This window comes from Crotalus tigris, unplaced genomic scaffold (genome assembly GCF_016545835.1).
Source record: "Crotalus tigris isolate CLP2741 ecotype Arizona unplaced genomic scaffold, ASM1654583v1 scf7180000020974.397596, whole genome shotgun sequence".
Lineage (NCBI taxonomy): Eukaryota > Metazoa > Chordata > Lepidosauria > Squamata > Viperidae > Crotalus > Crotalus tigris.
This window is the reverse complement of record NW_024098289.1, coordinates 75,789-98,098: the sequence shown is the minus strand read 5'-3', so window position 1 is coordinate 98,098 and position 22,310 is coordinate 75,789. Positions and strand designations below refer to the sequence as shown.

Here is a 22,310-nt window from a genome sequence, read left to right as displayed (position 1 = left end):
TAATTCTACACCTTCTTCTGATTTCTTTCATTCCAGAGCCTTTGGTTATCACAAAAACACAATACAGTTATATAGTCATATATGTGTTAATAGTATTTTGAAATAATTGTTAACTTACTGGAACTGTAACTGGTTGAATCCTATGAGTACCAGGAACTGAACAAAACAGTGTTGTTGCTTTTTTCCTAAAGCAATGGGGAGGAATCATAATTAAGTGATTAGCACATAATTACTTATAAGAAGATATTTGCCTGATATTTTGCTAAAATCCAATATGGTAACTAATGTAATTACTGAGTGCCTCCATCTGTTCTAGAAGTAAGGCTATTTTATAGAATTCTGCAATTTTGTGGAATTACAGTATAAAATATATGTATAGAACTTCACTCATTATACCTGGTTTTTCAGCTTAATATGTTGTGTGAACTAACTATTGTTTCTTTTATACTATGGTTTAAATGGATTATGGTGTGTTTATTCAATAAACCATATTTTTAAAAATCATCTGCCCTGTGTAACTGCAAAAACACAGACTAGATATATTAGGCATTTTTGTCTAATATAATCACCCACTGTTTTAAATATCTCTTGAGTATTTAAAACACAGCTAATGTGGAAATAGTGGGGAAATTAATGAAAAATATTGGGGAATGTTCTCACTTATCTCAAAAAGAAACAGAAATGTGCTTCTAGTTTATGGAAGAAAGGCTCCAATGCCATGATCTGCATATTGATTCACACAATTAGTTAAAGAAAACAATCATCTAGTTTGTTTATTATAAAAAGTAGGGTAACTCATATCTACCTTATATCTTTTTCTTAGAGCTGCTTTATTTAAAATTGGATGTTTAAAAAAGAAAGGGTAGCTGTCATATCACTTTTATAATCTTTGTTATACTATAGTTAGTAAATTATTAGGTGGAATTAATACAAAAGTAAAAAGAACTACTACACAAAATATCCCTCCATTCTATAAAGCTCTGAGGTTTCTTACTACTGGTAAAGGATCAATATGTTGTCCTCTCTCTGCCTCAACAAACAGTTAGTTATAACAACTTATTACATTTTCAAAGATCCAACAGTATTCTCTCTATAACCTGTTTCTTTCTGGTAAGTTTTTACATATTCTGTAATACTTACGTTGCATCACCTACTGTACAAAATGATGGAACATCCCATCTTGAAAATGTGGTTCCTTCATATTCTAAATATATCTAGATAAAAAAGGGAACATAGAAATACCCAGTAAAACATATAATTGATATAACAATATAAAGATCGTATCAATAATGGAGAAAAATTTAAAACTAAAAAATGGTTTTAGAGCGGAGAGGTGGTGGTGGTGGCTTCTCTGTTACTACACTAGCCACCTGCAGTCAAAACATTCTCCTTTAGTGCCCTATGCCAACCCTATAGCCAAGTTTTAAGGCATTTCCCGATAACCAGAAACATGGAGGCGGATCTTACCTCCTGCGGCAAGATGTTCCAAGGACAAGGGCCATCCAAAAAAAGGATCTTTCCCTGAACCCCACCTGTTGCAATTCCTTGGCTGATGGGGTCTCAGTTGGACTTTTCTGCCAGCACAATTGGGCGGCCAATTCCATTGGGGCAAGACAGCTCCTTTGATATCCCGGACCTATGCCACAAAGGCTTTAAAGGTAATGACCAACACCTTGAGTTGGGCCTGGAAGCAAATCAGGAACCAATGCAGCAGTGTAACAGCAGTGTTGCATGTGCCACTCAACAGACACCCAGAACTGTTCATGCTTCTGCATTCTGTATCACTGTAGCTTCAAATATTTTTCAAGAGTTGCCCCATGTAGAGCACATTGCAGTAATCCAACTGAGAGATGATCAAGGCCCCATGGTTCAGGAACAGGTGCAACTCACGAACACACAAAATTCCGCAAAGGCTTTCCTAGTCACAACTGGCACCTGCTCTTTGAGCAGGAGTCACAAGTCTAGGAGAACCCCCAAGTTGCGGACCTGGGATAGTGCCACTCTATTCAGAACTAAAAAAGTTAAACCTCCAGATTTGAGGCTCCAGCTATCCACAGCCCACTCGATTATCCAGGTTCAGCTGTAGCTTATTTTCCCCTATCTGAGCCCCTACAACCTTCAGGTACTGTGACTGGGCAGTCACAGCATCACTTGGATAACCAGGGATAGAGATGTAAAGTTGAGTGTCATCAGCATAGTGATGATATTTTATCCAATAGTGTCAAATGATCTTACCCAATAGCTTCATGTAGATGTTAAAAAGGAGCAGACAGAGTACTGAGCCCCTATGGCACCCCACAAAGGAGTGGCTATAGGCTGGACCTCTCGCTCCCTATTAACCGATTGTGGAGAAAAATCAAACTAGCAAAACACTATACTGTCAAGTCCCAAACCTCGCAGCCAATACAAAAGGATACCATGGCCAATGGTATTAAAAGTTTCTGAGAGGTCAAGGAGGTGAGAATGGGGTACACTACCCCAGTCTTTTCTTCTTTGCCAATGTGGCAAAGGTGTAAGCTTTCCAGTATTATCTGAAAAATTATTGCAGAAGAATGATGGGTTATATTTTTTAAACACTTTCTGCATATTTGAAGTTTCACTGAAATCAAAGGGAGGTAGTTGTTTAATTGCACATTAATAAAACATGGCTGATTTGCATAGCTTTTCACACCGAAGTTTTCTAAGATCCTATCCATTAGTGAACCAATAGTGGGTGCATTTCACATATTAAATATCAGAAAACTGTATATAAGATTAAACATACAATATATCAGAAAATAATTAATTCATTCTACAGTTTAATATCTGGCATTATGAAAGCATTTACTATCCACAGTATCATGATGATGTAACATTAAAACAAGTCACAAATTCTGTTTATACTCTGGTCTCTAAATTAATTGTGAAATGAAAGTTTAGCCCAAAATTGTATTAAACTGATAAAGTGATGGATATATTCCAGAAAAAAATATTTATAAATATATAAAATCATTAATATACTCTCATATATTAGTACAGTAAGCTGCAAATGAATAACAGTTTGGTCTTTTGTTACTGATATTATAGCAGTTACTCCCGAAACAGCCAGTTTGTGCAAATATAAAATTGGTGTCTTAATACAAATTATGTACAACACATTTATTATGCTGTAATTATTTTCAATGAAATTTACAAAGCCTTAACTAAAGATGGCAAAATATTTTTAAAAATTTCAAATATTAACTCAATACATAATGCAATATATTTTGAACCCATTACATAAAAATATATATTTCAATGAGGTAACCCAGGTAGAAATAGCTTATGATATGTATTTTTATATGGATTTTGACAATAAACACTTACAGTAGTTCTTGTAGAAAATATCATGTATGTTCCAATGCTTGTTCTATACCTGGAAGTAAAATAAAGTTTTCCAATAATTGCTAATACCTGCATCTTGCATTCTACTGCCATTCATATGTTAGTTCTGAATTATTCAGACTATTCATTATTTGGCTGCCTAATTTTCTTAAATACAAAACAAGGACAAATTTATCAGGTTAATAATATTGGACAAAGTGGTATTTCATTCTTTCTAAGCCAGTTCTTTGATCAAATTACTTTTAGATTCTGTTTTTTAGACTTTGGAAAACAGTAATTTGTAGTATTGGTCTTTCTCCACTTCAGATCTAAACAACTGCCATGAAAAATCACCTGAAAAAGTAGTTGAATGGTCCCACTCAGGCAGTCACATCTTCAGTTAAATTTTGCCATTTTCTAGTAGATGAGTTTAAGTTTTAAAGAAGTCAAAATATTCCATTCATGAGCTTCCATAAAACAAATAACTGGGCTTCAGTTACATTCATCAAATCCCCCTCTAATAGTATTTATTTTTGGTGCTATTAAAAATGGGGAGCCATCACTTCACTTCAGAAAAATGAATCTCATGCAGAAATAAAGCATGGAGCCAAAAAGGATACACACATTGACAATTAAAATAACTACAGTACCTTATGACTTCAATCAGTCAAGTGGAATAATGCCATTCTAGGGAAAGGAAGGGAATACAATGAGGGGACCTCGATGCTCTCTTGCTTGTTTTCTTGCAGACATTTCATTATCCAAACTAGGTAACATCATTGATGCTACCGGTAGTAGAGAATAAGGTTTGCTCTCATTTTATATTCTAGTGACTGCCCTGTTAGCATTGGTGGGAGTGGTCTTGGTGGCTCTTTGGTTGGGCTGTTTACTGTTAGCTTGCTTGGCAGTTCCTTGTTTGGGTATTGTTTACTGCTTGATTGTTGGTCTAATCTTAATCTTGGTGTTAATTTCTGTTCATATGGGTGTTGACTGCAGGTGGGAATTACTTTAGGCGATACAGAAAGCCTTTATTAAAGGGCTGTCAAGTTTTTAAATAGGGTACGGAAACAAATTATACACGTGATATGTCATAAAGCAACGAATGATACCATCAGACACCCTTACAATATGTTACATCTTTTCTTTTCCCACTAGAGTTTGTTTCTTTAACCCTTGCAAAACTCAAGGACTTCAGAATTTTGTTTCATTGAAGTTCCTGAAAGGCTAGTTTTTGAACATCAAAAGAAGTGGCTTTGGTCCAAAGGAAATCATGGTTTCCTAAACTTCAAAAGGAGGCATGGATGCCATGTTAAAATACTACCATCCCCTTTATTAAAATGCTAATAATAGTCTAAAATTTTACATATAAGATAGTGAACGTATTTTCTTGGAAAAAGAACAAAAGACAAACCTGAAAGAAGTTCATAAAGATAAAAAAAATTATAACTTTCGTCTACAAAGGAAAATTCAAGAGGAAAACCAAAGAAAATAATTAAATTACATAAATACAAACGGGCATATATAGAATAAAAATGAAATATAAAGGACTGTCCTTGAAAATAATGGATGTATGGTCACTGTAGACGTAAAGCCCCCCAAAATTACTAGTCAGCAGTGAGGGGACCCTTTTTGTCCTGTGATATGAAAAAATGTAAATTCTCCGGGTTTTATTGGCCACAACGGGACGAAATAATTTGCTAGTTGTATTAAAAGCAGTTTTTTTTTAAAAAGGGGGAGGAGTTAACCCTATTTAATGTGCAATCCTTCGTTGGATATTACAATTTTGACTAGCGGAAATACTTTTCAATATGTTTCTTGTTTTTTGTTTTTAGAGCAGAGTCGCATTTCTTGGAACACAACGCCCGTTCTGGAAGGTTGGTGCTCGCCTTCCTTTCCCTTATCACCTCCTTCTCTCACCTTCCCCCTGAGTCTCCCACAAGCCCCACCTCCACACCGCCCCGCAGCCATTCCACCACAGGCAATCCAGCAGCAAGGGCAAGATCAAAAAAGCCGGCCATCGGAGCTGCGCAAGAAACATCTCAGCCGCTACCAACAACCGCCGCCGCGCGCTCTCCCCCTCGCGGCTCAGTTAACGCTTCAACTCAGCAGCGTTCGGAAGAAACTAACAGCAACTACGCTTCCCGGGATGCCCAGCGCCTCTAAGCCGCGGCGTAGCTCGCCGAGTAGCTTCCTGGGAAGTGTAGTCTCTTCTATGGAGGCGCTCGAAGCGGCACGTTTTTCAGGCTATGCAGATGAGGAGGCAAGTCTTCACATCGGCTCACTCGGGGCTATCCAAGGATGACCAATAGGCGGCGGGCAGCGCAGAAGCGAGATGCGGCAGTGGAGTAGTGCTGCGTGAAAAGGCGGGGAAGAAGGCGCCTTCACCGGCCAGGATGGGGTCACCTTGAGTCTTTTCTGCGGCAAGTGTAGAAAATGGGTGGAGGAAAAATAATTAAAGCGCCTTCCTGGGCGTGGTCTTTCGCGCCCAGAATTTTCTATCCTAATTGTAACGCTTTGTAACACTTACTAATCCTGGTCTCGCTTATACTGTACTTCTAAGCAGCAACCAGTTGATTTATGGGGCTTTCTTCATGGATGAATTCCAGTGCGATCAACCCTTCACTTGCTGGGAAGCTCAGCTGGCATTAAGAATGCTGTCCTCGTACCTTATTCATATTTTGCCTTCCTTTTTCTGTGACCCGCCTGCCAAATGGGGCTCCGCTGATTTTGCAGCGGTGGAGGCTGTGATAAGCAAAGTGGTTACAGTTGTTGACTCTTCTAGCTTTGCTGCACCTTATTGGACACATTGCCAGCCCCTGGGAAACATTTGCCAGTCGCTGTGGCTCAAAAAAGATGGGGCAGATCTCCAGGTGTTTTCCTCTGCCGCTTTTTCTACTCTTGTCATGGTCAGAGTTAAATAAAATAATAATATACTGGAGTCAGGAAAGCAGCTTGCTTCTTTCCTCTCTTTTTCTTTAGATCAACAAATGCTAACTTCCAGATTCCTCCCTGTTCTGGCCAAGGGCAGGGACTGATCTCATCATTTCAATGCTGTTTCAGCCTGTAATGACATTTCATTACTGTAGTATTCAATCTGTTGCACTATTTCAACTCCTGGCAAGCAGTTTTCTTGTATGTTTCACGTGCCCCTATGCCCATCTCCTTGATGGGACAGCAGCAGAACAACATGAAATGAGGCTGACTGGGCTAGAGAAGCCTGCATCAGCCTGGAAGGGTCAGTAAAAGTCTCTCTTTCTACCTGGCAACCCATACAATTTTGAACATCCTACAATTGTTGGATGTTGGCATTTTAAAGGGAAACACTAGTATGGATGAGATTGGCAGGCAAATATGGCAAGATCTTCTTACAAGGGCATGTTTATACCGTGATTAGATGCAAATAGGGAAACACCCATTCTTCCTTCACTTTCTCCATAGTGTGTCTTTCTCATAATTTCATGATGTTCTGTCACTGTGGTCTTTTATAACTACCATGTACAGTATGTAACATTTAGTAGGCCCAGAAATGCTGATAAGCTGGGGAAATATATTGGGAGATGAACCTAGGCTCTGGGAAACAAGGACAGGATAAGATAAAGTAACATTTTAGAAAGAAATTTCCTAGAACACTGCCCCTTTTGTTTTGTCAGAAGTGCCATTGTTTTAGTAACATTTCCCTTTTAGGTCATAATTCTATCCTTAGTACTTTCCTGACTACTATATACAGGATGTGCTGCATTTAATCCAGTGTTCCTCAGATGTGTGGATGCATGCTAGCTGGGGAATTCTGGGAATTGAAATCCAAATGTCTTAAAGTTGACAGGGTTGCAAAACATTGAAATTCTAATTGAAAACCTTGCCCCTATGTCCAATCCCATATATATGTATATAGAGGGAATGTTTGCATCCACAGCAGATTTATCTTTTGCTTCTGTAGTGAACTGAAATAAACCAATTTGGGCTTCAATGGAATTGTACGTTGGTCTCCAATCTGAATGAAGTCCTTTCCCCTCCCTACAATTCAGTGTCAGAAGTGTGATGATCGGAAACAAGAAGGCTGAGATTTTGCCTCTGTGGCAACCATCAGGCATTCTCCATTGAAGTGCTATACAAATTGGTGAATTTGGGAACCCCAATCTCTTTTGTATCTTGGGGGCAAAGCAAGTCATCCTGAAAACAACTGGAATCATACAAATACTGTAAGTGGAAAGTTTTTCATATTTTTTATGTAGGTTTCAAAATTTCCCCAATGCAGGCCTTCCCTCCCACTATCCTGTGTTAGTACAGTTTATTCTGGATAGGGTTAATGTTATCATCTCAATTACAATTAGCCAACTAGATCAGATAACCATACCCTTGACCTTCGGTTTACTTACAGTAATCTTTTCTGGCTTTTTAAATGTTAATGTGAGGCCCAGCTGTTGCCAGGTTACTTGGTTTAGTGGTTATCTTCAAGCAGAGTTCCTGCTGAGCTCCAAGCTGAGTACTATGCAAGTTTTTAAGTAAGCTTGCTGTTGCTTACCATGCTCTTGTCTTCTAGGGTAGCTGCTGCTTACATCCTGATAACCCTTGTCATCTTATAGCCGTGGTAGCTGTTGCTGCTGAAACAAAGGTGTCTTTATAGTCTTGAAATGCTCTTTACTGAACTGAATACTTTATTTGACACACAAGAAATTTGTCTCCTGTGCAGAAGCTCACAGTGTACATGCAAAACAACAGAGTAATGATACCATCATCAAAATACCAATAAAAGGGGGGGGAGTAAAAAAGATAAGGATAAATAATAATACTACAGCCATACTACATAGGTAAATACACCTAGACATTAGGCAGCATTTGAGAATTAGGTGTTCAGCAGGGAGATGGCATGAGGGGGAAAAAATTGTCCCTGTCTCTTTGGCTCGTTTTCAAATCAGGATCTGAGCCTAAGTGGAATAATGCAGTACAAACTGGCTGTAATATGCAGTTCATCTAGAAAATAGCTTACTTTGGGAGAGAGGAATGCTGGATGGCATTCAGCTTCTCAGATTCAGATTTAATCTTCCATTTCCCATTACAGTTTCTAGGTGGTGTAATTTTCAGTACTACAGATGACCCTTAGTTTGATTCTGGGTACAGTTTTATGCATTTTGCTGCATATGTTCCCTAAATGTCTTATGTATTCTTCCCATTTTGGGCTTTAACCGCAATTTGGAATAAGTAGACCTTGTACCACTTTGCTTTGCTAGACAGTGTATTCTGGATAAGCCTCTGAAATGTACTAGGAGCTCCACATAGTTTAGAAGAAAATAGCACAGTGTGTAAGCACAGTATGTAAAAGTATTGCAAAAGTCCTGAAAATGGAGATGAGGGAATTCTGGGAGTTGAAGCCATGCTGTCTTAAAGTTATCAAGGTTGGGAATCTCTGCTGTGGAATCTGAAGGAGCAGGACTTAAGCCTGGGTGAATTTAGGCAAATGGGAGAAACCCACACTCACTTCAAACAATGAAGAACAAATAACAGATCACAAACAACAGAAACCTCTTAACTTTCTTTTAATGGACTCTCAGCTAACCCAAATCACAGGGCACAAAGTGCAGGCAACACTTACACACACACACACACGCAGAAATGAATAGTGGATGCTGGTGTGACCAGAGTTTGCATTCACTTTTTCAAACATTTCTATTACTACAAAAATAAATAGAAATATATTAATTATATAAAATATAATGTTATTATATTATATTAATTATAATACATTATATTAATAAATAGGAAATAGGCTATACAAATTATAAATAATAAAGGAGGTTTTGAATAGCTATCCCATTTAGCAACTAACTTGATTTTGTTGCATTTATTTATTTATTATATGGCACATTTGCATCCATCACATTTCAACAAAAAAAATCGATTTTGTTGTATGCCTGCACAGGACTGCATCTCACCATTTGATTTTGGTGCTGATAACAATAGAGGTACACCATTCACTGTCACAGAGTTCAGTCACTTCCATTTAGTACAATCTACCTCTCTCTTTATCTAACACTTTTTGGATCCTCTCTGGAATCTGGTAGAAAGAACATAGCCATTCCATAGGGAAGTACACTCCTTTTGATTCTGCTACACATTTCATCAGCCTTTACCACCATCCACCATGGTATTTCCTTGAATGCGAGGGATTGGAGGTACTGTTCTGAAGAGGCTCTACTCCTTCTTTGGATGGTTGTGGTTGGTTGGTTGGTTGATTGATTGGAAAGCAGAGGTTAGTATGTACTTATTTGTGAATCAGAGATGAAATGCTGACATCATATGCTATGGTAAGAGAAGTATCTGGCTGAAAAAATGACAAAAGAACTCCAAAAAATTCTTTTCTCCTGAAAAGAAACCATCATGACTGTTGCAGTGTCCCCAGGTCATTTGATTACCTTTTGCGACCTTCTGACAAGTAAAGTCAATGAGGAAGCAAGATTCACTTGACAACTGTGTTACTAACTTAACTGTGGTGATTCACTTAACTGTGGCAAAAAACTTCATAAAATGGGGCAAAACTCACTTGTGTTGCTTAGTAATGGAAATTTTGGGCTCAATTGTGGTAGTAAGTTGAGGACTACTTGTAATAAAATGTTTATCAATTTATCTTTCCAGGTCACCATTCATGATTTATAGAATATTTAAACAAGGAAACAGTATTATGGGTAGTAGACATTCCTGTGACATGCAAGGCATAATTTGCATACAGCATACACACAGCATGTAAGGCGTAATGTGCTCTATCTCACTAAAGTACTTTTAGTACTTTCAGAATTTCTAAAAGCAACCAAGAGCAGGAAGTTTTAACAACAAAAAGAAGAAACAGAATGCCTCCATGTGTCGTAAATATTTAAAAGGAGAGGACATACCATTGATAATCACTGGTGATTTTGTGTGTGTTCATGCCTTCATGGGTGGACTCCTAGTGACTCCTGACGACTGCCTGGACTAGTCCCTGCATCGAGGGCTAAATAAACTACAGATAAACAGATTATAAAACTTTCAGAGAAGACCAGCTCTATCATAAACAGATACATATATTTTATCCTTGACTCTTAGGGCTAGGAACTTTTCTCAATTTCATAGAATTAATTGCTTCTACTATTTTTGAAAGAGAAAAATGTAAGGTTAAAATATTTCTCTTGGCCTGTGGTAACTCACATTCTGTGGAAACGTGAACCTCATTATTTATTTATTTATTTATGAGACTTATATACCGCTTTAAGTGCAAGCACTCTCTAAGCGGTGTACACCAGTAAGCAATGTATATATATATATATATATTTTACATTGCCCCCAACAATCTGGGTCCTCATTTTACCTACCCCGGAAGGATGGAAGGCTGAGTCAACCTTGAGCCGGTGAGATTTGAACCGTTGACCTGCTGAACATAGTCAGCTAAAGTGGCCTGCAGTACTGCACTCTAACTGCTGCGCCACCTCGGCTCATGTTTATCTGTTTATTATCTCAATTCATTTTAGATTCCATTTTTCTTTAAGGGCTTGGTGGAAACTGTTTTTCCATAGATATCCTAGTGACATATTGGCTGATTAGTTTAACAGCTAATAGCTTACTGGATTTCTTTCTCCTTTCTCAGTACCATAGAATGATTTTATAAACCTTCTGTTTGGGAAGTATTTAAGCTTGTTATCTAGAAAAAGAAGGATTCAAATTATTCAGGAAATAGAGAGGTTACACAGAGAGTTGATAATTTGTTTTCTTACCCTTCTGTGGATTTAACTTTACAGCAAAAATATAATCTCAAAATATATTTTTGAATGATCCCACATGCAAAAGCACAGAGATATAATGAAATCTTGTTGAAATAGAAAAACAAAAACAAAACAAGCCACCTCCTTGTGGCGTAATCTCTTTGCACTTATGAGCTGTTTTGGTCCTCAGGGCAGCTGGTGAGAGAGAGATAAGGCAGGCCTTTCATACACTGTCCATGTGACTATTTTTTATCTGGCCTATTTTGGTTAAAGAAGTATGTGCTTCAGAAATAAAAGATAACTTTTCTTTCTCTGACTCCTTTGCTTGTCTCTCTCTCTTTAAGATGCCATTTCCTGTCCCATACATTTCTGAACAAATCCAATTTTTACTTCAAATATAAGTAATATTGTTAGTATTTATTGAGATGAATACATTCAGTTGGCTAAGCCTTTGTTTTTCCTTCAGGAGCTATATTGTGAGCATTTTTCTTTTTAATGAAATTTCTTTTTAATTCTGTTATGAGTTGGTCTTCTTTTAAGCACACTGCTTACGCTTAGAAATTCAAATCTCCCACACGTCTGTTCTACATGCTTAAGAAATATTAAATCATTCAACATTCAAAGATAATTTGAAAGATATATTTATATTATAATAAACAACTATAAGCTTCATTAGAAAATGGCCTGAAATAGTAATGTTAGCTCATGCTGAGGTATGAAATATCAGGAAATAGAGTAGGCAAGAAAATACCTTATGTTCAGGGAAAAAAAATGCTCCAATGGAAAGAAAATATTTACTAAATTACATATATATCTGGATTATATGGATTCATAGATGAGTGAATTATGTTAGCTTTCTGCCTGCCTACAGACTGAAGCAATTGTCACTGTATATCCCTTCTTTTGTTATTCCCCTAAACCAGGCGTAGGCAACCTTGGCTATTTTATGATTCATGGACTTCAACTCCCAGAATTCTGGGAGTTGAAGTCCACGAGTCATAAAACAGCCAAGGTTGCCTACCCCTGCCCTAAACCAGTGATAGCGAACATTTTAAAGACCGAGTGCCCAAACTGCAACCCAAAACCCATTTCTGTTTCGTCAGGTGCCGGGTGGGCATGGCCCATTGGGTTGATGTGGCCCATTGAGTGGGTGTGGCTGCCGTGGTAACGGCAGATTGGGTAGGACTAAAAAGTTCAATCAATTCCAACTTTGCAAGATCTTTTTTTTCCTGCAAGAAGTTGAAATTGATTGAATGAACCTTTTTTTTTTTTTGCACACGGCGGTGAAGGCCTAAAGCGAAAAGGTTTTATAAAACCCAGCTGAAGACCTAGGACTGGGGTGACACTGCGCATGTCCACAGAGAGGACTCTGCATGCCACCTGTGGCACGCATGCTATAGGTTCACCACTACAGACTTAGGGTTAGGGTTACGTCACTATGAACTCAGAGAGCAAAATGGACATTGCCAACAAATTTGGAGTGCTTGGGTATGGTTAGAAAGGCACTGACTTTTCTAGCCTGCCCTATCTATGTTTCCTGGTAAAATACATAGGAAAATCCAACTGGAGGAAAATTCCACTTAGGGTTAGATTACCATGAACTCCTGGAGCAAAATGGATATCACCAACAAATTCAGAGTGCTTGGGTATGGTTAGGAGGGCACTGACTTTTCTAGGCTGCCTTATCTATATTTCCTGGTAAAATACACGGGAAAATCCCATTGGAGGAAAATTCCATTTAGGGCTAGGGTTAGCTCACTATGAACTCATAGAGCAAAATAGATATTGCCAAAAACCTCAGAGTTCTTGAGTATGGCTACGAGGACACTGACTTTTCTAGCCTGTCCTATGTATGTTGCTGGTAAAATACATGGGAAAATCCCATTGGAGGAAAATTCCACTTAGGCTTAGGTCACCATGAACTCAGAGAGCAAAATGGACATCGCCAGCAAATTCGGAGTGCTTGGGTATGGTTAGGAGGGCACTGATTTTTCTATAAAAATTGTCCTTATTAAGGGCAGTTGTCTAATGACATCTGTTCAGCAACAGTTCTCCTTACAGATAAAATACTCATTTGCTACAACAAGCAGAACAAAGAAATAGTTAGCCAATTTTCCTGGGGTGGGTTTGAAATACAAAATATGTACCTTGTATCTCTTAACCATAACTCCTGAAAATGCCCCCAAAAAAAAGGGACCAAAAATTTTGGGCCCATCCATTTTGGTCATGTCACATCGTTAGATACATCTCTTATGGCCCTTGAACACAGCAATCGGGATATATTAAACCTGACTGCTTCATTCTGCTATAATACAACCTAACTTGGACTTGCAGGAATAAAAATTGGAGGGGAGCTATATATACTCTAGCTTTGATTTGAGGAAGAACAATGAGATATAAGGGCTGTAGATAAATGAATAAGGCAATAGCTTATGTCCTGCCTGATTTTTTAAAAAAATATTTTAGTAAAAATATTCATTGGAAACTGGCATGTTACAAAGCAAAACTCTGATTTCTATAATCATATTTAATTCTAATAATGCCATTGAACCTCACAGATATCCCCTGGAATGGCAAAGAAGATCCGAGGGCCTAGTTTGCCCTTGGGAATTTTGTTACTGGCCATAACACATACTTTCAAAATGTCAAAAGTGCACATGTGACTGTGGGGAAAATATCATAAATTCCATCTTTTGTTTTATGTTCATCACAGGTGAGTCCAACTCCCTGCTAACTGCAAATCTTAGACTGATTATTCAAAATTTGTTTCTCTAGCTAGCACTTTAGCCCCCATCCTCTGTATTGCTTTGACTTGTTTGCTTTATGAAGAACAAAATAAATAAATCACCATGTTGGAAGAGCTATAAACCAGATAGCAACTTACAAATGGGCTGCTGAGGAGCCTTATGCTCTCAGACAAAATGGTAGACCTAAATGCCAAGTGTGTATCACGGGGTCCAATGCTTTTTTTCCTCCTCATCTCACCAAATAAGAGTTAAGTAGCACTTTTTATCCTCAAAGTTCAAAAAAGAAGTTTTAAAAGTTAAAAAATTCATTTTCTCAGTAATCAATATTAGATCAGATTTCAAACTGATGGCATCATTTAGCTTTTTACATACAGTTTTTAGATTTTTAAATTTATTTTGAGCAGTTCACACATAAAGGAGAAAAGGAGAATAAATGTGAAAACAGGCTCTAATCCTGCTTTTAATCCTGCTTTGCCGTGCTTCCTTACCTTTTTTCAGCCAAATTCAGGCTGAAATAAGGTCCTGCTCCTTATTACAATTGATTTTTTGGCAGTGCAGATTTCTTCTCTTCCAGCATCTCCTGATATGAAAAATATTATGGATATAATAAGAAAAAGGACATCCCTTTTCTTATTTATATCTTTTTTCTTATTTATTATATCCCTAATATTTTTCATATCAGGAGATGCTGGGAGAGAAGAAATCTGCATTGCCAAAAGAACAGTTATAATAAGGAGCCAGACCAATAACAAAATCCTCATGGCTCATTATTAGATGGGCAAGCATCCCTCCTCCATTTGTTTTTCAACAAAGCTGCTTTACCCACTCATACACGCAGTGCAGAAATACATATTTTCCCCTTGGAGGTTTTCTCAGCATGTATTTTTCTGTTATGTGCTATGTTTGTTTTCTCTCTCTTGATTTTCCTCTTCTTCCCTGGATGATTGTCTTTGTGTACAAACACAAAGACAAGAAATTTTACTCCGTATTTAAGACTACATTAATTCCTATTGATGCTCACTCACAGCAGTCATTTATGTGATCATTTCCAATTGCCTATAAAAAGAATTTCAGAGAGTGAGGAAAAGTTACAAAAAAAGAATGTTAATCCAACTTCTTTCTATATTCCATCAAGTATTAATGATTTTATGGAAAGGTTCCAGGAAACAGAGGAAAGCCAAGAAGGATAATCCCAGGAGTCTCCTTGTATTCCAGCTGGACTGCACTTTTCCCACACAGAATCTCTTAGCAGAAGGAATTCCTATTGCTAAAAATATTGCATTGTACAATTTTATCCATGAATTTTGCAAACTTTTCTTGAAAGGATATATAGCCTGAAATACATCATTGCAACTAGAAAATAAATTAATAAAGTAATAGCACCAATACTTTAAACAGATCAACATTATCTTCATATCAACACACACACACACACACACACACACACACAGAGATCATGTTTTTAAAAATAATATTCAAATATTTGTTCAAAATCAACATTGCAAAATTAACTGAATCATGTGAAATGTTTGTTCTAATACAGAATTGAATGCTTCGAAGAGCATTCAATGGAAAAAGTTTATACGTTCCCATTATATAGATTGTCATTTCTATTTCACATCTTTCAATTACATTTTGAACCTTGATCTCCTGAATGAAAGGTGGAATATCAATCTAATAAAAAACAAATAAATTGATAATAAATGAAAAGGCAAATTTAAATAAACTTCAGATGTCATAATGTCCATCAGTTCCTCATGTAGTCCATAGCTTTTAATATTGTAATAAAAAAAGAAAAGACATCCATCAGAATCTCTTTCCTTCTGAAACATGATTGGATTTTCTTTTTCAAGTCTGCATAGACATTGTGCGATAAGCTCAGTAATTGTACCTCACTTCAAATGGTATTTGCAAATTAAAAGCTGCATTTTCTACCACTAACAAATCTATTCCAGGATTATCCAGTTCCAGAAGTGTGAACAGCTGATTTACAGTATTTAGTCAATTTCTATGGCTACCCATCTCAATCCAATTGATTCTGAGCAATATCACAATTAAAACCATTGCTGAAAGAAAAATCTTCATCAGGGTTCAGTCCAAGCTGGGAATAAAAAAAATGGAGACTGCTTTAGAAAGGTTGTGGTTTATTAGAGAGCGCAGCCAGACAGAAAGATGGCTCTGGGAAAGCTGACCACCTGTAGCTGGGAATGGTGGGTTTTTATATTTTCTTGAGCTTTTGTTTGGAGTTCTTCCTGTTTGAGACTTTGTATTTCTTGTGCCATGTACCTTGACTTGAGTCTGAGTGTGCCCTTTTGGTATTGGTGGGTTAATCCTATTATGTTTCCTATCCTTAGAATTTGGGTAGAGGTATGTAAATTTTAGGGGTCTTTGTCTTCCTAATTTCTTCAGTTTATAGCTGGAAAGCTCAAACCTTTCTGAAAGGATTATTGAATTTGCATTTCTAAAAGCTGACCTTTGCTGAGTTTTCTGCTTGGGGGAGAGGGGCTGGGGCTGGTTTCTGTCTCTTTTTAAAGATCTTTTCCATTATTCCTTTGGGGAAATATATTCTGCCTTTTTAATATTCCTCAAAATATTTCTTTCTCTGGATTCTTCCCACACCATAAAACCATAAGTTAAAAATTATATAGCCAATCAAGATTTATCATAATAATTACATAAATTAACAGTGCAACCAGCTTTCAGGATCCCAGGGTAGGCAATATATAGCCCTTCATACACTGTTTAATTTCAACTCCCATTCTACCTCAATGATGGTATGTCTGATAAGAAATCATGTTCAACAAGATCTTAAAACCCAAAGACACTGGCACTTTTAAGTAGTAAAAATGTGTGGACTTCACCAAAAAGATGAATAATCTGACCGTAAAAAGTGGCTGACAAGTATTACTTTTAAACCAAGTTTATACAACACATTGCTGTGACTTTTATGGTTTAGCATGTTGTGGGAATGTATGTTCTTCATGTGGGTTCAAGTTCAAAGCTGTGGAGTTCAAGAGGGCCTTTATTGGATAGTCATCAATTATGCTGCCTCTCAGCTCCTACCTTGCTCAACTACAGGCTAAGCAGCAACAAGTTAACTCAAAAGGGAGCTATTAACACCCCCATATTGTTATTAACAAATTGTGCTGCTCTTAAAGTCTTATTTTTTGTTCCAAAAGGGTCCATTTGAGATTCCAGTAGAATGCAGCCACATGGTCTTCCTCTGGATACACTCTAGTATGTACCAGCAGTGCGTCTTGGATTCTCTCTAGGACAAATTCTGCACAAAAGAACTCATGAACACAAATCTGGCATCTGAGCTCAGAACAAGAACAAAGTAATTACACTTCAATTTCCTAGGGCACTCTATTACAGACTTCAAAGAGAAAAAAACACAAGATTTGAACATAACTGACAACAAAACACTCGTTAACTGATAAGGCATTTGTAATTTTTTTCTGACACCGAACCTTCATCGGCACAAGCAACCTGCCTTCCCCTCCCTTCCCAACAGAGTCCTCCATCAATCAGGTCATGCCTCTGATGAAATAAATAACGCATTTGGAAAGATGCTACCACCCTACTCCCGCTTTTTTGCTACCCTAGACTGAGCAGGTTTCCTAAAAATGGAACAACAGCTCCTTAGCAGCCCCATCCAGCCGCTCCTTTCCTCGTTCGGCCGATACGAAGAGCAACTACGCTTCCCAGGATAACCCGCGGCGACGTTAGCCCAGGAGCACTCTGGGCAGCGTAGTCCCTTCTTCTATATATGGACATGAAGCGGCATCCTTTCCACATTATGCAGATGAGGAGGCGGGTCTCTGGATCCCGCGTACAAGAGGGCTATCGAAGGCTGACCAATAGGCGGCGAGCAGAGCAGTTGTCGGATGCGGCAACGGTGTACCTTCTGTATGAGAAGGCGGGGAAGAAGGCGCCTTCACCGGCCGAGCCGTTTCCTCTTTTCCTCCTCGCATGTGTCTTGCAAACGAGGAGGGAACATTCGCCTGCGGGAGCCATGTCTGAAAGCGGCTCCGCGTCCGCCGCCGCCATCCCTAATGGAGGGAGCGCCGCTCGGCATCCCGGCAACCTAGTCACTGTAGTCCTGGGAGCACAATGGGGCGACGAAGGGAAGGGAAAAGTGGTGGATCTGCTCGCGCAGGACGCGGACATCGTCTGCAGGTGCCAGGTGAGCGCCCCGGTGGGCCGACGGGGGTGTCACGTTGAAGGCTTCTGGAGGAGAAGCCTTTGCTGGCACAAGACAAAGGCGGCAGAGGCGGGATCCAGAGACACCTTTGGAGCCTTTCCCGCCTTAATTGCGAGAGAGGCTGCCGAGCGCTGGGTCGGTTAATTGCGCCCCTCTATCTCTGTGCCTCTCGGGGCTTGCTTGTCCTCCGTCCGCCTCTTTTTCTCACAACGGAGGCTTCCCGAGCATGTATAGTTAGTATGATCGCACCAGTGCCGGGTCGCCACAGTCTTCCGCTACCCGGAGGCTTTCCGTGCAGAAGATGCCGCGCGAGTTCCCGTCCCCCCGCCGACGACGCTGCTTTATGACGGGACCAGGATCGCGGCAACCTCTTCCTCTTTTTGCTTCTCCCTCGGCGAGCCCGTTACGGCCATTTCCCGCCCGGGGACGGGTGGGGGCGGCTTTGTCGCCCGCCGGTCCGTTGTCCCTTGTTCCTGCAGTGCAGTAGGGCGCGCGATTTGGGCGAGGCAGAAAAGCCTTTGCAGGACCAAACGTAGGCATGAGTAAAAGAGCGATGGTGACGGGTGAGGCCTTTGCTCTCCCGTTACCGGGGATCTGTCCTTGTGTCGCTTCCATCCTAAATCCGCCGATATGCGAAGAATGAATACATTGGGTTCCGTTCTCGTTGTGTGTCGATTACATAGAGAGCGGCAGGTTTTCCTCCCGCCTGAACAGGCAACCAACAAGTTTTTTCTGGTGCGAAAATATACTGAGATTCTACATCTTCTCATTTGTGACCGTTCTGATATTATTCCTATCAGTTAGGTATATCTGAGGGGCGGTGGGAGTGATATTAAGAGCAGGCAGTGTAATCCACCAGGATTATTCTTAAAAGAGTTGTCTGTGGTTAGGCATTTTACAGGAATTGACTTAGTCCATACATAGATCATGAAATGAAATTATAATTTACTCCTATACTTGGCTCATATTCAAAGCTAAATCCATCTCTGCCCAAGAAATTTGTAATTTTATCTTCACTGGGTTCTCATCATCTTTGATGATAAACATGGGAGATGAAGAGCTTGTGATAAATTCATTAAAGTCTATGCAAGTATTATGAATGTTCTGTGTCTACTCTTTCATCTGTTTATTTCAAACAGACTCAGACTAGGAAAAGGTTTCTCAGTCATAAACAATGTCGTAAAATAGTAGTTTCATGCTTTTTGTTTGTGTGTGCAGGTGTGCATGCCTTTGAGTCAGAGTTGACTTCTGGTAAATGCTTGGACTAATCCCTGTAGTTTTTTTGGCAAGGTTTTCTAGAAATGGTTTGCCATTGCTTGTTTCTTAGGGCTGAGAAAGTGACTGGCCCAAAGTAACCCAGCTGGCTTTGTGCCTAAGGCAGGACTAGTCTCCTGGTCTCTAGCCTGATGCCTCGTCCTCTGCATCAACCTTAGCTGTCTCTAAGTTCCATGCTTAGAAGTTAAAAATTAGATTGCCTACAATAGCTAGATTAATTTTAAGCTCACAGAAACTGAGTAAGCTTCATTGTCTGCTTTGTATATCTTACAACAAAACCTTGACACTCTTTTTTGTTTCTAAAGAAGAAACAAAAACAAAGAACACACTGGTTTAGGAACGCTAAAGTCTGTTTTCTTCAAATCATCTACTTTATGGATCTTTGGCAGTATTAGTTTGAAAAATTTTCTCCTATAACTTTACAGAATTGTAGTACTGAAAACTGTGGACATTTTGGTAATAGGAACAAAGATCAGAAACCTAAAGGAGCAGCTAAAATTAGGCTTTTATTTTTTACAGCATCAAAAACAAGCAGGTATTAATATTTAAAGAATGGATTTCATTGTTTCATGTAATAGATTTTTAACACTTATCTTGAAAGACATCTCAGAGGGTCAGAGAAACTTCCAGACCAGCCAGGGTTTTTTTTTTGTTTGTTTAATGCAGAAAAAGAAAGAAGGTAATAATAATGAATCTAGCTCAGGGACCTTGGCATGTGACAAATTTGTGAAATGCTTCAAGGATGAATCATTTGTATTGATATTGACTGGAATGTTGCTTTCAATACATTGCATACAAAGTGTCCTGTACCTCTTTTTGTTTAACATATGAGATTGTTTTCAGTTTTTTTAGACCTAAGGATGTGTATCTGGTCTACCATATGCTACCTTGACTTCTGATCATTTTGGCTTAATAAATATATAGGCTAAGAGGATTATTTGAGTGAAGCTAAGATATAGTGAAACAATGTCTGCATGATGGACTGATGCTATCAACCTTGAAGGAAGCATTGATCCGCCCATTCCTGAATATGCCCTTTGGATACAGAGTTTTTTGCTGTCCTGATAATAACGCCCCCCTCCATTTTTTTGAGGAAATTACACTATTCGAAAAAGTAGTACTGTATTTGTGCAGCTATAGATATTTTTGAGGAGCCTTGATATAGGTTCAGACATTGGGGTAGAATCAGCTAAGCCAAGTAGAGAACTTTGTGCAAGATAGAGTCAGAGGGAGTGTTATGTTATTGATCTTGCTCGGTCTTTTAATAACCACAACCATCTGTTATGCTGTTCTCTGTAAGTTACATAGTCTGCACTAAAATGAATCTACTATTGCTTGCAGGGATATCTCAGAGAGAAGTTATTTGGTAATTGTCTGCATTCTGGCAAATCCCAACTTTGTCCCAACTATTATTTAACATCTATAATAAGGCTGCTGGAGATGGTTGTCAAGACTTCAGGGGCTAAGTATAATTAATATGCCAATGATACTCAGTTTCCTTCCATATTACTCATACAGGAGAAACTATATGTGTTCTGAAACAGGATAAATGATGAGGAGGGATGTGAAGTAAACAGTTTGAATCCTGAGAACATGGAGAGCTCATGCAAGAAGGTGTTTTTTTTAGGAATTCTAAATGGGGTTGCAGAAAGCCATAAGTACTTTCGGCATGTGTTTGAAGTCTTTGTCATTGGAGGCCTAGGTGGCCTATACAGCCAGAGATTGCCTGTGATCAGCTTTGGTTAGGGTAGTAATTGTTGTTATAGCAACTAGGACAGAGGCAGTCTAATGTTTACACACCAGCACCCTTGCATTTGGATTATTCTGAATGCAGAATTTCAATTTGATATAATTCTAGATCGTTGGAATGCAGTAGTCAAGTTGTTAGATGGGACACTTGCCTATAGTCATGTTACACCTCATTCAAAGCAACTGCATTGACTTTCAGTTAGTTATTGAACCAAGTTCAAGGATTTTTTTAAACATATACATCACTGAATACCTTGGGACTGTTACAGACTTGGTTAAGCATTAAGATCATTTGGGAAATTAGAAAAGGATTATATTTCTTTTCCCAAAAATAATGTGTTATTCAAAGCAATATTTTACAAGATTATTTTTCTTTTTCAATTCCAGCTACTTCATGACAGTACACCTCTGAATGATATACATATGCTTTGTTAAAAGTTAGGAAACAAAATTAAGATGCCTATTCTCTTATTCTAATTCTTTGCAACAAATTTGAGCAGAAAATAGCATGCCATGTCTATGATCTTATGGAGTTTATTTTGTGTTGGAGGGGGGTGCTTATTTTTTACAACAGCTCTCCCCAATCTATTACCCTGTTATAGAAAGGTTTCAAGCAAAGTTGCTCAAGGACTCTTTGAATGTTAGAAATTTACCGTGGTTATCTTGGGCAATTTTTGTCTGTTGGATAAGATACTAATACTGTATTGTACTTTTTTCTTTCGTAATACTTATTTTGTAATTCCAAACACATTGTATAAGAAACTGCTACCGGAGGTGAATAATGACATTTTATCCTTTATTTGCCCTTAGTTATTCAAATAATTTTATGTTGATAACTTCTCTTCTAAATCTGCCAGTAATTATATCTGCAACTTTATTATATGCTTCCCCTGAAAAGCTTTTTAATATTTCTCACATTGTAAGAATTATGTGTTGGTAATTTAGGCTGAAATCCAGAATGTTATTTAGAAATGAACCCTAATGAATTCAGGGAAATATGTATTTCTATGTAAATATACATGGACTTTGCACTTTACAATACAGCGTGACAATAATGAACTTATTTTCTGTTCTAAAGTGTTAACCTATGAGATTACTGGATCATTTTCCTTCGAAGCATATTTATGTAACAGTTCTGCATGCTGAGGAAATTGGATATTTTAGAACTATCAACGAGTGGTCAGCTCATTCACGCAATCTGAGCCAACATTATTTTTTAAATGATTCTGCCATTGCAGTCATAAAGCAAAGCTTTACCACAAGATT

The 22,310-nt window shown here is 38.4% G+C and overlaps 2 protein-coding genes across 6 annotated transcripts in view; one reads left to right on the top strand and one right to left on the bottom strand.

Annotated features, from left to right (window-relative positions):
* CATSPERE (catsper channel auxiliary subunit epsilon) overlaps nucleotides 1–7,353 on the bottom strand; it is a 70,216-nt gene extending 62,863 nt beyond the window's left edge. For all 4 annotated transcript variants that reach the window (XM_039369121.1, XM_039369122.1, XM_039369123.1 and 1 more), the window contains exons 1-4: nucleotides 5,289–7,353; nucleotides 3,346–3,394; nucleotides 1,141–1,214; nucleotides 119–185 (exon numbers count right to left, since the gene is read on the bottom strand). In XM_039369121.1, coding sequence (XP_039225055.1) covers nucleotides 119–185; nucleotides 1,141–1,214; nucleotides 3,346–3,394; nucleotides 5,289–5,380 — 282 coding nt within the window. In that variant the 5' untranslated portion in view covers nucleotides 5,381–7,353. The remainder of the gene's footprint in view (nucleotides 1–118; nucleotides 186–1,140; nucleotides 1,215–3,345; nucleotides 3,395–5,288) is intronic.
* Nucleotides 7,354–17,636: 10,283 nt separating this feature from the next.
* Nucleotides 17,637–22,310, top strand: part of ADSS2 (adenylosuccinate synthase 2) — a 35,096-nt gene continuing 30,422 nt past the window's right edge. Inside the window, exon 1 of one of the 2 annotated variants that reach the window (XM_039369116.1) lies at nucleotides 17,637–18,002. In XM_039369116.1, coding sequence (XP_039225050.1) covers nucleotides 17,832–18,002 — 171 coding nt within the window. In that variant the 5' untranslated portion in view covers nucleotides 17,637–17,831. The remainder of the gene's footprint in view (nucleotides 18,003–22,310) is intronic. The other variant, XM_039369115.1, reaches the window with a different exon arrangement.